Raw genomic sequence first — 16,388 nt, 5'->3', positions numbered from 1 at the left:
GAAACATATGTAAAATTGTTCCTTTGTATTTTTAAGATTGTTTCAAAGACTAGTCATGCGTCAAAGAACTGATAATGAACTTGACATTTTATATATATAGGGAGAGACTCGGGGGCAAAGACACCCAAAGAATATAATTATATTTAAGAGAGATTTATATATTTAAATTGATTTTAATATTTGAATATTTTGATTCAATATTAATTTTGATTATTATATAAATTATATAATTAAAAAATTATTTTTATTTTTATATTTTATATTTTTTTATTATATAATATTACCACTCCCGATTAGTCGTTTCCTGTAAATTTTGGGGAAACCACTAGCCATTCCCAACACCTGTACCCAAGTTCCCAACGTTCCCACGTTCTAGAAACTCATGCAACGTAGGTAATAAGTGATTACGTCGAGAATAGAACACTGGAAAATTAACAATCTGCACTCTTCACTAACTTAAAAACTTGGTGTTGGTATTGATGTTGATCTCTGCTCTGATACCATGTTAAATTTCCATGAAACTCTGCAACTACTTAAATGAATAATTGAAAACAAGGCAACCAAATATTGAAACCAAATTTACTTTCACCAAGATACAAAGTTTCTTAACAATTAAAAGCAGTGGAATAAAACACTAGAGATAAAAGCACATCACACAAATTGACACACTTGTTTACTCAGGAAACCCAAATGGGAAAACCTACTTACTTTGTTGTGAGATTTTGTTGATTGAGCTTGAGCAGTTGGATCTATTGCAAAGCAATTTGTCTCTCTTGAGAAAGCATTTTGCTTCTCTCACAAATCTCAGTGGATACAATTGATCTTTGCTGGCCTTGATCACTAGTTGATCTCAGCCCTCTAGCACACAACAGTTCCTCTGCTTCCTCCTTAACTTGCTCTGCAAACTTTGCTCTCTTCTCCTTAATCTTTGCGCACTAGAAGCCTCCTACATCCTTGCGCACTTGGCAGCCCTATTTCTTAGGAAACAATTCCTCAAGCTTTGTGCACATCAATCTCCTAAATTCTAGCGCACTTGTGATCCCCTAATTCTTAGGACACAAGTTTTGCGCTTCTCCACAAACAAGGATCCTCTCACTAACTCGTAAGTTGTCTTGTCTCACAAACCTTGTGTACTAAACTATGAATTCCTTGTGCCTTCATCCTCCTCTTTATAGACCCAATTTGAACATGCAAGGAGGCCCAGTTCAAATTTAGAACTCGAGTTCTGATTGACGAGTTAACTGAGAGTTCTTCTCATCCTTTCTCCAATCAACATTGGAGCTCTTAACTCGTTCTCTCTCCAATCAACACTGAAGACTAACTCTCTCTAACTGAACTTGTAATTGCCACCTCGTTCTGTAGTCAAACTGATGAAGACTCCTCTTTAACTGAAGCTCCAACTCTGCACATGCTAACTTGATGATTGTTCTCGTAAACTAAAAATAAACTCACCATCACTGAAGTCTATCCCATGAACCCGCATCCATGTTGAGTGAAAGATTAACTCATGGTCTTTCTGGCAAAGGCGCAAGCCAAAAGACCTTCCACGCTACATTTTCAACAACATGGGAAGGAGAACAAATTTTGCAGCACCCGAATTTGAAAATGCTTTGAGGGCAACCAATGTCGGGAAGGGGGCACTATAATGTCCTCTTCTAATTAAATCCCCAAGGGAGGATGAAGTAGCTTATCCAACCCCATAGGCTATAATCAAAAGGGGGAACCCATTATTCAATGTTTTGGGGCAAAATTGGAAAAATTGGGTTATTGAGGAAAACTTATAAAGGAAGTTAGAATTGGGGCTAAGTGGAGGGAAACTTGTAGCCCCTCAATTTAAAATTAGGAGAAGTGACACCAAAGTCTATAACTCAGAGAGAAGAGAATCAATTTTCCAATGTTCCACCAAGTTTCCAGGACAGGGAAATGCGGCAGCGGGAATATAGTTTAAGTTTTAATATAGTTTCATTTTTTTTAATTTTTTCATATATTTAATTTTGTATTTTTTTTATTTTTAATGTTTTATAAAAATTATTAGACAAAAATATGGGGGAAGCATATGCATCCCTCCAACATCCCCCTTGCGTCCCCCCTGCAAAGGAGTCGCGTTTCGCCGCCAAAAAAACGTCCCCCGGGAGTTTCCACGAGTTTCCCCAAAAAGGGGATGTAGGGGAAATGTTTCCCCAGGAGTTTCCCCGTCCCCAGAGCGTGGGGGAGCGCTAGGGCGCGTCCTCATGGAACACTGCAATTTTCTCATTAAGGTTGTTGGATATTTCTATTTTGTGAGTTGAGGCTTTGAAGGTTTTAAGACCCCTTTTTCCTTTGATTGGTTTCGGTGGTGAAAGATTCCACCCTAGCCAATCCCCTCTCTTTCTCTCATTTGTTTGGCATAATTTTCTAAGGCACTTTTCATCAAATTTTTGGCAAGCAAGGGAGCATTCTATGGGTTATTGGCTTGAAAGGACATTCTGCGGTTTCTGTGGCTAATATCTAGGGCAGATAAGCAGTTAGAGGCAATTTTGGGATCAGCGAATTATTACCAGGCCTCCTCTAGGAATTGTTTGTGGCAAGAAGGGCATTGAAGACAACAAAAGTAGAAAAACCACCTACAAGTTAACAAACCCTTGTAGGCATTTCATCAAACACTTGGCTAAACTCTAATTTCTAATTCCAATAAATATTCAACACTAATGTATTGAATTCCAACACATTCAACAGCTATTTATAGGCAAAAATACAAATAACTAACTTTGAAAATTATTTGCAGCGGAAATGAACAGCAAACAGTCACACCATTTGAATTTTGACATAATATTTTTGGGCAATGCCCCTGGAAAAACCCCAAAAGAAAAACTAGTCACAAGAGAGAAATCTCATTAATGAGTGAATTTAACAGCAATAAATTCCATGTACTTATCTAACAAATCTGCCTCAAAATTCATGCACTCTTCCATCCTCGAAAAATGTGCCAAACAGTTGTACAACATGCAGCCCCTTTTCTCAAATTTTGTGCAGATTTATAAGTACCAGTTGTACAATACTATACAGCCTTCACATAGAAAAAACCAGCACCTTGAAATCCGTGCCTCACGCCTCGATTTTTGTGCCCATTCAATGTTGTACAGACCTGCAACAAATCCATATGGGTCCGTACAAATTCATACTGTACAGCCATCTTTACAGTTGTACTTCCTTCTAGGAACGTGTGCCAAGTCCCTGGAATTCGACCCTCTTTCAACTGCAATAAATGTTGGTAAGGTGCCTTGAAATTCGTTCCCTTTCACACAGCCTCTCCTTAACAGCTTTCTTCAGCTCTCCCTTTCCCTCTCTCCTCATTAAAATGTTCATTAATGAGTTAATGTGTGTGCTTCACTTCCCCCTTCTCCTTTTATAAACTCATTAATTACTAAAACCACTCACCGTTGATCTCAATGGCCAAGATTAAATCTTTCCATCTCAAGATCAACGGTTGTGACTTAATCTCTCATTGAGATGACTTAAGTGACTTGTAGAAAAAAACCATTTTCTAATTACTCGAGTCACTCAAACTCGCCCACATGAATGTGTGTAAATGATGGAGGAGGGACGTGTCCTGGGCATGTTGTTGCATGCAACCACCCATTTCGCATTAAATAACAATAGTGGACTGATGTTTTGCATTTTCATACCGGTGGTGAAGGTGGAGGGTTGCCGCAGGCCCGAGGTCGAGGCACTGACCTCCCTACTGCAAGCCCTTTCAACTGACTATGGTGTGGAGGTATTTCGATCTAGTTTTGCCCTCGGCCTGTTTTCTATGAGGTGGGTTTCTTGTTTGGAGCTAGAGAGGTGGAGGATGATGAGTTTCTCTGGAGGTAAGAAAGGAATTTGGTCGCAGAAGTTGGGTTATGATCAACTGACGTTTGGTGAGGCATGAGAGCTGCAAATCCAAAATCTTGGCGAGTAATGGGGGGAGAACTCTTCGCAGTGGACGTTGGGCAATTGGAGGGGGGTGAAGAACTTCGGGTGCAGCGAGGCAAAGCGGTTGGTGGCTTCTGAGTTCGGTTGCAAAGGATGGCACTGGCCTCAAATTATGCTCTCAAGCACTGGCACGCTGGTATTGTCCTCTCATTTTTACTTTACAATTCTCAACAATTTGTCTGGTTGTGACATTGTGTTAGTCTAGTATGTGTTAGTCCTTTCTTTGTCATGGTGTATATGCTTTTGTTGGGTCTTGGTCCTGGTCTAGTTTGGAGAGATTTTTCTGTCTAGAATTACTATGTGTAAGGGTAATATGGTGTCGAGTTTGTGGCAGGGGGTTGACCTTCATGCACCCTCTAGAATTTATGTAAGCTAGTGCAATTACAAAAGGGTTGACATTTTACGAAGTTGGGGTTTTGTTCTGTCTTATAACCTTAGCAGTCGTAGGTTACTTAGAGTGTAGAAGCAATGCCAAGGTGTGTACACACATGGCTTCTAAATCTTATTCGATTTGTTATGTCTTGTGACAACATGGATATTATGCTCGTTCCACCTCCAGTTTGGGGTCGGGCTGGGTTCTTCTCTTGTCATTTCCCTAGTTGTGGTCGCTTTAGTTTCTGTTACAAGTGTTACCCCCTCTTGTCCGCCATGTCGTCCAGACAATGTACGCAGTACAAAAGAGGTGGAGGTGGCAACAGTTGTAGTAAGCTAGGGTAATTCTACCCTAGGGTTTTTGTAGCAATAAAATTTCTTCTTCCAGTATAACAATTTAACTAGATACAATTGATATATCTTTCAATGAGTAGTACTAAACTTTTTCAATCATGTAGTGAACCCAATGGAGCAGTACAACATTCACTAATTTCAAAATCAGTAATAATTCCAACAAAACAAGGTTAAATGCTCAATGAATCCACACCATAACTAATCCAATCAACAGGACATATGATTCCACATAGTAAATATGAGTTTGTTTAATCAGAATTAGACCAAGAACCATGCAAACAAAGGGCTCTAACTATAGATTGGATTAATCAATAGCTAAAGATGTGTACAATCCTATCAAAATAAGCTATCGTAGGCTTGTTAATGTATTTTATACCAATTTGAATCTACTACAGACTTCAATCTATTGTTGTTGCGGAATCCAAGTTACAGGAATAAAGTGGCAATGCACATCTTGCACCGAAGGACCTTGCTCCATAAGAAAGGTAGATGTCTGCTCAAAATGTCATGAAATTTGATCACCGGAGCACAGGAACAATTCGTATCACATACAAGAAGACTCTCGCTCCACAGGAAAGGAAGACCCTTGCTCAAAGTGTCACAAAATTTGATCATCGAAGCACAAAAATAATTTGTATCGTGCACAATAAGATTCTCGCTCCACAAGAAAGGAAAACATATGCCCAGAATGTCACAGTGTCTAATTACAAGAGCATATGAGAAGTCGTATCATGCACACAAGATTCTCGCTCCAGAAAAGGAAGACATCTGCCCTAGAACGATACGAAATCTGTTCTCAAAACTTCGTTCTCCGTCCACAGGAAATCTCAATTGGCCCACAAATAATTCGATTCTCTTAGGAATACTCTAGTTCCTTAGGCTTCAATTAGAATTTAAATTCCTCGAGAAGTTTTTCTCCTTGATGAGCCAAAACGGAGACAAAAGATAAAATAATTTTACCAACTAAGGTGGAATCTTTCACCACCAAAATTGATAGGAGAGATGGGGTCTTAAAACCTTCATAGCTAAGCTCAAGAAAACAGATGAATTGATCAACAAGATGATGATACCTCATCTGATCTCAACCCTCTTTTATTTGTAGATTTTTTATGGGCTCCAACAAAGTGAGGAGTTGTGTGTGCAACCCCTAATTTAGCCCAAGCTGACCCAATGTTTCCCCAATATTTTGCCCCAACATAGGAGAAATTGGGTTTTTACCCCTTTAACAAGACTATAGCATACGAGGTCAGATAGGGTATTATGTCCTCCATAAGCCCTCAATTTGGAGAGGACATTACAGTTCCCCCTTCCCAAAATTGCTTGCCCTCAAGCAATTGTAGACTTGGGTGTTGTAAAATTTGTTCTCCTTCCCAAGTGCTTCCTCCTTTGGTAAATTCTTCCATTTAATAAGGTATTCTGGAATTACTCGTCTTCTTAACTTCTTTTCTCGTACAACCATGATTGTTTATGGAATCAATTCTAGTTGTCCTTCTTCTAATGGAGGTAATTTGGTAGAGGTGATGACTTGTTGTCCCACAGCCTTCTTGAGACGACACATGGAAGACGTTATGGATTTTGTTGTTGCTAGACAATTCTAACACATATGCTACTTCGCCAATCCTTCAAAGAACTTTGTAAGGTCCATAAAACCTTGGTTTCAACTTTTTTGTGCCGCTTTTTTTGAGTGTAGGTTGTTTATAGGGCTGCAATCTCAAGAAAATGAGGTCTCCTACCTCAAAATTACATTATTTTCGATGTTGGTTTATGTACATCTTTTACCGATTTTGAGCAGCATGCATGTTTTCCTTGAGTATCCTAAGAATCTCCTGACTCTCTTATATCCATTCTTTAGCAATGGGTGCCTTGTTGTCTCCAAAAATCTTTTCGATAAAGGAAGGTGCATCATATCCATATAGTGCTCTGAAAGGCGTCATCCCAATGGATAAATGCTCCCTAAGATACAACCATTTGATCCATGCTTTTTGCTGACCCGTCACATAATTACGCAAGTATCCTTCAATCTACTTATTCACGATTCCGATCTGCCCATCTATTTGTGGTTGATAACTAGTGCTAGTGGTTAATTTTGTCCCCACTAGCCTAAAGAGCTCCTGCCAAAACACACCCATAAACTTGTTGTCTTGATCGTTGACTATATTTTTAAGTAGCCCATGGAGTCTGAAGACTTCTTTGAAGAAGAGTTATGCTAGTTGTTTGGCCAAATAGTTAGTTGAGGCTGCAAATAAGTGCGTGAATTTCATCAATTTGTCCACCATGGTATAGATACAATATTTGCCTTGCATTATGGCAGCCCCTGTGATGAAGTCCATTGAGATGCTCTCCCATTTTTGTTCTAGAATAGGTAGAGGTTGGAGAAGACCTTCCGGATGTGTATGCTCGACTTTATTTTGTTGGCAAGTCGTGCATTCCCAGACGTATTTCATCACATTTTCCTTGAGACCTTTCCATGAAAACCATTCCTTAATCTGTCGATAGGTTTTGAAGAACCCATGGTGTCCATGTTGATGGAATGTTATGCGTACCCTTCAAATTCTTCTCCTTGAGTGTGGATTTGAGAACCAAGTATATCTTATCTTTATAAGAAATAATATCATCAATTATCTTATACCTGTCATCATGTATGAGTCTGTCGATCAATGGATAGGAAAACTAGTTTTTGACGTATTCTGCTGAGAGGTGAGCCTTCTAGTCTTTTGCAAGCTCCATGAGGGAACATGTTGTCGGTTTCCTGGAGAGTGCATCGACCACGATATTCTTCTTTCCCTTCACATACTCAATATCAAAATCATAAGCTTGGACCTTACTTACCCATTTTTGTTGTCGTTCATTCAGGTCCTTTTGTTCCAAGCAATAACAAAGGTTGTTGTAATTTGTCTTGACTAAGAACCTGTTTCCCACCAAATATTGTTTGAACTTTGCCAAGGCATGCATGATAGCCAACATCTCCTTATCGTATATGGAGTAAAGTCTCTTTGTATCCCAGAGCTTTCGACTTTTAAATGCAATGGGGTGGCCCTTTTGCATTAAGACAACCCCTATTCCTTCTCCTGATGCATCACATTCTAATATAAAGGGTTGACTAAAGTCAGGGAGGGCCAAGACTAGACATGAGCTCATCACTTCTTTGAGCTTGTTGAACGTCTTGTCTAATTCTTCCGTCCACCTAAATGCTCCTTTCTTCATCAAATTTGTTAATGGTGTGCTTAATTGAGAGAACCCTTTGACAAATAATCAGTAATAGTTGCAAATCCTAAAAATCCTCGTAACTCAGTCAAATTCTTAGGTGTGGGCCAATCCAATATTGCCTAAATCTTCTCTTGATGAACCTGTACTCCTTTTGCACTAATTATATGTCCCAAATAAAGAATTTCTGTCATTCCAAACTCGCATTTTGATGCCTTGGCATAAAGGGACTATTCCTGCATTATGCTCAAAATTTCATCCAGATGCCCCAAGTGATCATCCCATGTCTTGTTGTATATGAGAAGGTTCAAAAAATACTAGTAAGAATTTCCTCAACTGCTTGTTGAAAATGTTGTTCATGCAAGATTGGAAAGTGGCGAGAGCATTGGTTAGTCCAAATGGCATGACCAGAAACTCAAAGTGTCCATAGTGGCACCGGAAAGTTGTTTTTGGCACGCCTTGCTCTCAAACTCAAATTTGATGATACCCTTATTATAGGTCAATCTTTGAAAAGTATACTACTCCATATAGCTCATCCAGTAATTCATCGATCCTAGGAATAGGGTACCTGTTCTTGATGGTTTTTTGTTGAGAGTTCAGTAATCGATACACATTCTCCACGTGCCATCCTTCTTTTTCACCAACATTACTAACAAGGCGAACATACTCGAGTTGGGTTTGATGTGTCCCATCGATAACAATTCTTGTATGGTATTTTCTATCTCGTCCTTAAATCTTTTTGGGTGTCGATATGGTGTGGTGATTACTGGCTTGGTTCCTTCTTCTAGTTCTATAGCATGTTCAAATCCTCATTTAGGAGGCAATCCTGGAGGAATATCACCAAATACCTAACCATGCTTGTCCGACACTCGTTGAATGTATGCTTTGTATTGTGGTTTGCCACTGTTGGGAGTCTTTCAGCTCATAATCATGCATTCTGTTGCATATGCTACATCTCCATGCCTAAATATGGCGTCCATTCTTCTAGCGGAAACGACCTGTGGGCCACCATTTGCCATACCTCTCAAAACTTCCTTATTGCCATTTGGTGCTTTAAATTCCATTTCCAATGTTTGGTAGTCCATAGTGTGTTTTCCCAACCCCCAACCCCATATTAATATCTGCAAGATCTATTACGTAAAAGTCACTATTGAAAGTATAATTACCAAGTGTTACACTCAAACTTGGGATCATTCGTGTGCAATCCAAGTTGTACCCATCCGCTACTATCACATCAAGGCCTTCAAATTCTTCTGTGGGAAGCCCTCTCTTTTCTACTAATGGTGCACCAATGAAATTGTGTGTAGCTCCCCATTTAATCAAAGTTGTGATGCGTTGTCCTTTGATGACTCCCCTGACCCCGAAGGTGTAATATCTAGGTGTTCCTGATAGAGTCGCAATCTTAACTTGTGATCAAGATTTCTTTTCTTCATGTGGCTTCTCCTCTTCTTTAGCTTCCTCATGGGGTTATTCTTTCTTTGGGTTGTTAGGCTTCCTCATCATCAGAGACCACTTCGATGCAATGGATCTTTCCTTTGCCTAAACAGCAATATCCTGGTTCCCATGGTTCCTTACACGTGAAACAAAGCTTCTTTTGTCTTAGTTCGCTTCAGGTTTCCTCATCCAACCTGTCTCTTTTGGGCCAATCTCTTTGAAATGGTTTCTTCTCCTTATCTTTATGAGGAATGAGAGACTTGGACGGAGCCTTAGATTTTGTTGTTACATTTCCCATGTTTTGAGTCTTCTTGATGGGATCCTGAAGGGATGCGAGATTGAACGCCTTGACCCAGACAGCCTTGTACGGGCTTGGCTAATGCCTCTGTAAAAAGCATGACCAATAGTTCTTCCGATATGTCTATCACCATGAATGCAATTCGTTCAGATTCTACAATAAGTTCTTTATGTGATCTGGTTTGTTTGAGTTGTGCCAATTCTCTAAAGTGTATGTCCAGGTTCTTCTGATCAAATCTATCTATCAACCTCTACGTAAAGTCTACATAAGAAGTGATGTTTGCATGCCCCAAAGTGACCAGTCCATGATACCACCAATCATGTGCGTCTCCTAGGTGTAGTGTCGTGAATCGAATGGCATATGTTTCTAGCATAGTGTTGAGTCTGAAGTAGGTGTCCGATTTTTGCACCTAATCCCTTGTTGAACATTTAGATGATCCATTAAATGAGGGGAGAGAAAGTTTACTTACCTTGCGCATTAGAACATAATTCCGTTGTTTCTTAGGTCTATTTTGGAATCTGATATTGCTATACTCTCAAAAAGTCAAGGCTACTCGAGTGTTCTCTTCCAATGCTGCATACTCTCGAAAATAGTCATCCAAGAATCTATTTGGCTCTATTGCTTCTGGGGTTGTTGTTGCCTGATTATTTATAAATTGAGGAAGTAACAGTCTAGAATTTTTGTTGTTGGTTGCCCTAGCGTTAGTGTGTACAGGAGGACCAAGATTACGGTTACCGCTACCTTTAGTGGTGGTCCTGTTGTTCCGAGCAACATTTTGGTTACCTAGGAGTTGAGCCATTAGTTGATTGAATTTTTGTTTTCCTTGAGCTAATACCTGAGCTATTTCCTGCTGCCCTTGAATCAATTGTTGTCCTTGTTGTTTTCCTTGGAGTAATATGCATGACATTTGCTGCTGCCCCTGGAGTATTGCATTTAACACGATGCAGTCGGTGTTTGAACTTGACCAAATGTTTTCATGAAGGGCAAAGGAAAGTGTGAGTCGATTAAAACTTAAAAGGAAAGTTGGAATCTATTTTTTAAAAGCTATTTGGAATGTTGAATTTCAAAGATAGACATATCAAGGTAGAAAGGTTTTTATAATGTAAAAACTTAGAAAAATATGTAAAGAGCAAATTGACAATAAATGATCAATGATGCCCATATTCAGCACCAGTTTCGAGTTTCATGAACAAAATGACAGTCCATTTTGAATGGTACCAGGAACCAAACAACAGAAGAAAAATGTAAGGCAGCAGCATCTGCTACACCCATATATTGACGGTCCATATATGAAAGCAGACCCAAAGCATTGGCATCCAACTTGAGTCACATCTTGTCGCTGTGATTGAAGGAACAACAGTGATGTTCAGATTGAAGAATGAAAGCTAGAGGCTGGAGACAAATTATAGTAGAATTACATGAGTCTGAAGACAAGCAGTGCCCTGACAAAATTAGAATTGGAGGAACATAACCATACATGAATGTAGTGGGTTGCACACCAAAATGTTGATTACAGACTAAAGATGCCTGGTAAGGCACATAAATCCTGAAGAAAAGATAATATAAATAAAGATTTGCAGAAAACCCAGAGAGAAAATTGAAAGGCCACATAAATCAAAGAATTCACACCAGACAGATGCCAGACATTAACAGTTTTTTGCAAGAATGTTGTTTCAGTGAACATAAAGCATACACAAGACTGCAAACGCAGTTGCAGAAAGACATATTATGTAGCAGACACAACAAACATATTGCAATCCAAAATTGTTACAGACATCACAAAAGGAGAGAAAGTGCATACCCTACTGTTTAACAGAAATTGAACACTGTTGTAACCAGCATAGTCACTGTAGGAAAAGCATTCTTCCAAAATTGTGTGCATTTGAATTTTGCATACCACAGGCGTCAGAACATTTGGACATCTGATGCAATTATTTTAGATACCAAGAGAACCAAAAGTGTGACCTAGATGCCAGAAAACAAATGTGTGTGTAGGCATGGTTAGCCAGGTAGAAGGCATCAAACACAGATGTCATGTTTTTACAAATTTTATGTTTGATGTTATATGGTTGTTGTTGAGGTTGTGGATGAATGTATTACAAAAATATGAAGATTAGTTGCCTGGAATTCCTTTCTCTGGTCAAAATAAATTATTGTCAAGAAAGGGTCTGGTTGATAATGAACGCAGGACCAAATGATACCCTTGAAGACAAAGAAACAAAGTAGTTGAACCTGAGATAGGAGGGCCTAACTGAAGAAAACAGTGGCTGGCTGGTGGATCTAGACAAGGATGGACATTTTGGCAACTTGAAAGGCATGTTTCCAAAAAAAAAGTGGACCAAAGATGAGATGCTCAGTATGGATGGTTATCTTGGTGAATTCTACCTTCAACATGAGGGTGATGACAGCTTAATAGAGCACCGATAGTCGTTTACTCAATTGGATGGCTATCAAAGGGAATTCTACATTAAACATAAAGAAACATGAGTTTAATGGCAACCTGATGGAGCACCAACAGTAGTTTCTAGAACTAGAAGAGAGAGGTTGTCTGATCTAGGTTTTCGGGGAATGTCAGGCAATGGTTCAGGTTTTTGTTCACAGCGTTTTTTTCGGCTCTCATTTGAGGGCAATATTGGATGAACAAATTATGAACTCCTATAATGTTTATGTATTTATGTATAGGTTAGTGATAACATTTAGAGACATTACATAGCTAACTCATCATAACCATTTATGGTGCCATAAATCTTTTAATGTGTTACAATGAAGGTGAGAGAGTGGTACTTGTAAGTTCGGCAACCTGCCTCAGTATCCCTATCTTGTATATGTTGCAGCATTAATATAACAGATTATCCTCTCCATTATGCTTTTCTATTATTTGTGTAAGCAACCCAAAAAATAATAAGTCAGTCGAATGAGCAAAAGAAACCAACCAAAGCTTCTCTTTCTCAAGGTTGATTTTGACAAGGCATATGATCACATGGAGTGGAGTTTTCTCTGCAATCTAGATATGAGCTTGGACTCCAGAGTCTTTTCCAAAGATAGTCAGAACTCTTTCTAAAAATGCTTCTTCCACAATATTTCAACGGACAGCTCTTTGACACACACCTTACAGCTTACTTGGTCTATAAAACAAGGTTATACCTAGGCTCCTTATTTTTATGTTATTGCAGCGGATATGCTAACATATTTACTTGAAGCTAATTGTGTATCAAAGCCAAATACATAAGTGAACTCTTCCTAGGGGCTAAAAATTATTGAATGTTAATTTTGTTGATGATTGAGCCCTACCTCCACACTATTATCTTGCAAATCCATTGAGGACATACTATGATTCCTTGGTACTTTTGCTAGTAGCTACAAATGTTGGAGCCATCATCAACAAAGAAAAGAATGAGGCCCTCTTAGCAGGACAGGCAGATTTATCTCTCTGGCTTAATATGAGATGGAAACTCCTTCAGCCAGAAAATATTATCTATTATTTAGGCTTCCATGGACCATTTGGAATCAATTTACCTGTCCACCGTCAAGGAAATTTGGGAATAAATTCTTCGTAAAATTGACAGCAAACTTTAAAGGTGTGCAGCTGAAGAAATTCCCCTTTCAAGATACATCACTATCACAGATAAGTGGCCAGCTACAAACCATGCTTTTTATTCTTCATGCATCTTTCTTTCTAATTCAGGATATAATCAACTGAAAATGTACCTCCAAGGATTCATGTAAGGGGATTAAGGCAGAAAAAAAGGCCTATTGTTGGTTTCCTTGGGCGCCTGCAATCTATCAAGAAAAGAGGGAGGGCTTGGCCCAACTGATATCGATATACAACAGATTGTGCTAGATGCAAAATGGGTCATCAGAATCATGATCAGTAAAGTGCCCTCATTGTGCACTGGATACAGAATGCAATACATACTAACGGCAAAAACTGGCCCTTTTGGACTCTGTGATGTTGTTGGAGCCCCTAATGCCGTTTAAGATCTCTGGCCCATGCATTCTCAAGCATATTTGGCACACCTGGCATTTGGTACCATTAAAAATACATTGGTGCAGTTTGGATTATTGACAAGGCTGGGACTTGTCTATATGATCAATTTGGACTTTCCTAATGGATCAATGTTAACTTTGGTTAATTCCTTCCTTTGCAGGTAAGGAGTTGGCAAAGAGAGGCATTCACATGTGAGTTGATTTGTTGGACAAGACCACGGGAACATGGATCATGAAGCTTGCTCTCATTTGTTCCCAAAGACATCAGGCAGTTGATCGGATTATCAAAACAAGGAAGTGGAATGTTCAAGATCATAAAGTAAGCTAGTACCAGAGGTGCCATGATATTTGTAAGTCATATTCTTTCTTTCAGTCTTGATTACTCGGATGGTTGGTTTCTTTTAAACAATTTAGCACTAAAAGATCAAATGCATCTTATCGGTCTAACAAATGACTGTTGTGTAGTTTTGGCAAGCCTAAAACAGTCAAGAATGTTTAGTTGAATTATGACGTTGCCAAAACAGTTCAAACTTGTGTTGTTGTTGAGTACCACGTTCTCTTTCTTTTTCCTCCACATTGGAAAGGTGCTGTGTTTGGACTCTGGAGACAAATGGATGATTCGACAGGCAGGCCATTTTTCATGAGCAGCACACTTCACTCAGTTTAGAAGTTTGTATTTTAGATTAGATTTTGCTATCCAGCTTTGCATCAAGATTGCCATTTTTCGTAAAGATGTAGAAGAGCCTTCAAGTCAGCATTAAAGCAGATATGCTAACCCTCCTTGCCTATGCATTGGGTGTTTGTCTGTCCTCTTTTTTGCCCCTTAAATGTAGTGATCTTGATATACACGTATCAGATATCTTGATTCTTAATATAATATAAGCAGCATTGTCAAAAAAAAAACTGTTGTGCATAGTTTGTGAGTGCAAAAACAAACATGGAAACTTAAAAGATGATAAAACATATCATGTGTAAACCTTTTGAAGCTCTATTCTTGTGCGCTTGACGTGCTTCAAATCGTGCAGCTTCTTCAAGCTTTTTGCAGGGTTCACAAACTCTCACAGCTTGATCTCCTTGGCCCCGCAAAACCATCCTCTGCAGTGTACAATTGTTGCAAAACAAGCCTCCACATCTGCGGCAGTGATGCTAAACCAAGACAAACAGTCATCTACACGAATAATAATGCTAGTATGACAACTATCACATAAATACAAACCATTTGCCTCAAAAGACCTAATTTTGCAGCAACAGCGCAAATGGCCATTAAAAATTTAATGTCATATGTTAGTGTTTGAAATGGACGGTTTCCATGCTAAGCCTAGAAATTTCACACAAACTTGGCAACTGAGTGTGGCTACCATAACAAATGTGTACCAGATAAGATGAAAACTCTTGCAAGACACTACAAATCCTTATAGTCGTTTCCTGCTAATGGGAAAATTGAGCTAGTTAAATTACCAACTAATTCATAAAAATTTTCTTTTTGAAGACTAACCTGTTAAAATTGTATTGAAACAAGTTTGACTAAATTACCAGCTGATTCATAAAATTCTCCCTTTTGAAGACCAACCTGTTGAGATTGTATTAACAACATTGACTAAATTGAGTTGAAATTGCCTAACTAAAATATCTATTTCACTCAAATATGTCAGCCAGTGCAAAATGACCTTTAATAAGTTTTATATTAAAGGATCACCTTGCACTCACCGGTACAGCGAGGAAAATACTCTGTCCCAGATAAATCAGAATAAGTTCCCTGAAGTGGGTGATGACGTACTTCATAAACTCCTTTTAGGGTTTCAGAAATATCATATCCTTTGGTATTCCGATGTGAAAAAATCACCTCACGTTTTAGGGCTATTAAGTAGAACATTAGGGCTGAATGACAGACCCTCGTCCTTGATGACCTTGCAGATTTCCATTTCGTCTGAATTCATTTCAGATTGCACGATCTCGAAATTTTTGGGACAAATAACACATGCAAGGTTATAGTGAAAACGATTCTGATTAAAAGTCCCACCCAAATCTCCACCCAAATTGGATCCAAAATATTAAGGGATAATTAAAAAGAAGAGAATGAAAAAGTGGGTACCTTGCGATTGAAAAAGGTGAATTGAGAAGAGCAACCTTGGCAGTGAGATGCATCCAACACCCACGTCCTGCCTCGCAACGATGGCTTGGCTGGCAATCCTATTTTCTCCAACATTTTCGCCTCTCAACCACTACTTTCCCACGATTCAAACAACTAGCTATCTCTATAGGTATGTTTGAAATGAAATTCGCCTGGGATGATGATGGAAGTGTTCTCCAGGTCCTGTAAAGCAAACAGCAGTTTCTTCAGAGTGCTGTGGAGACGCAGGCTATAAGCCAACATCCACGAAAGAATTTATTGACTTCGACTGACTACTTCAGACTTTTCTCAGCGACCGCAGTTATGTGGAATAAAAGTAAAATGATGCCAGCGCGCACTTTAATATGTTTTTTAATTGAAAAGAAAATTAGGGGAATATAGCTGGAGTGACTTTGATCCAAATTTCTCTTGTAGCTATTCGAATGCAATAAGGTTAACATGATTTATAAATCAATTTTTAACATAATGGTATTTATATTTTTTGATCGAAGAGTATTTCTCATGTCGCTATTTGAATGCAAAAAGGTTAGCATGGTTCATAAGTCGTTTTTTAATAGAATGGTATGTATGTTTAAAAAATTTAATTATATTATATGTAAATTTAATGGAGTAATATATTTTTATTACAATTAATTAAAAAAGGGGTGGTAGTTT

At 38.7% G+C, this 16,388-nt stretch overlaps 1 protein-coding gene across 1 annotated transcript in view; it reads right to left on the bottom strand.

The window, feature by feature from the left end:
• LOC149233468 (phosphoinositide binding protein) overlaps positions 1–16,049 on the bottom strand; it is an 81,683-nt gene extending 65,634 nt beyond the window's left edge. The window contains exons 1-2 of the mRNA XM_089379762.1: positions 15,696–16,049; positions 14,581–14,749 (exon numbers count right to left, since the gene is read on the bottom strand). Coding sequence (XP_089235888.1) covers positions 14,581–14,749; positions 15,696–15,809 — 283 coding nt within the window. The 5' untranslated portion in view covers positions 15,810–16,049. The remainder of the gene's footprint in view (positions 1–14,580; positions 14,750–15,695) is intronic.
• Between the last annotated feature and the right edge of the window lie 339 nt (positions 16,050–16,388).

The sequence above is a fragment of the Pinus tabuliformis genome, chromosome J, assembly GCF_031772625.1.
Source record: "Pinus tabuliformis cultivar Carrire ecotype Pingquan chromosome J, CPIR1, whole genome shotgun sequence".
Taxonomy (NCBI): domain Eukaryota; kingdom Viridiplantae; phylum Streptophyta; class Pinopsida; order Pinales; family Pinaceae; genus Pinus; species Pinus tabuliformis.
This window is presented reverse-complemented; position numbering and strand designations above follow the sequence as displayed.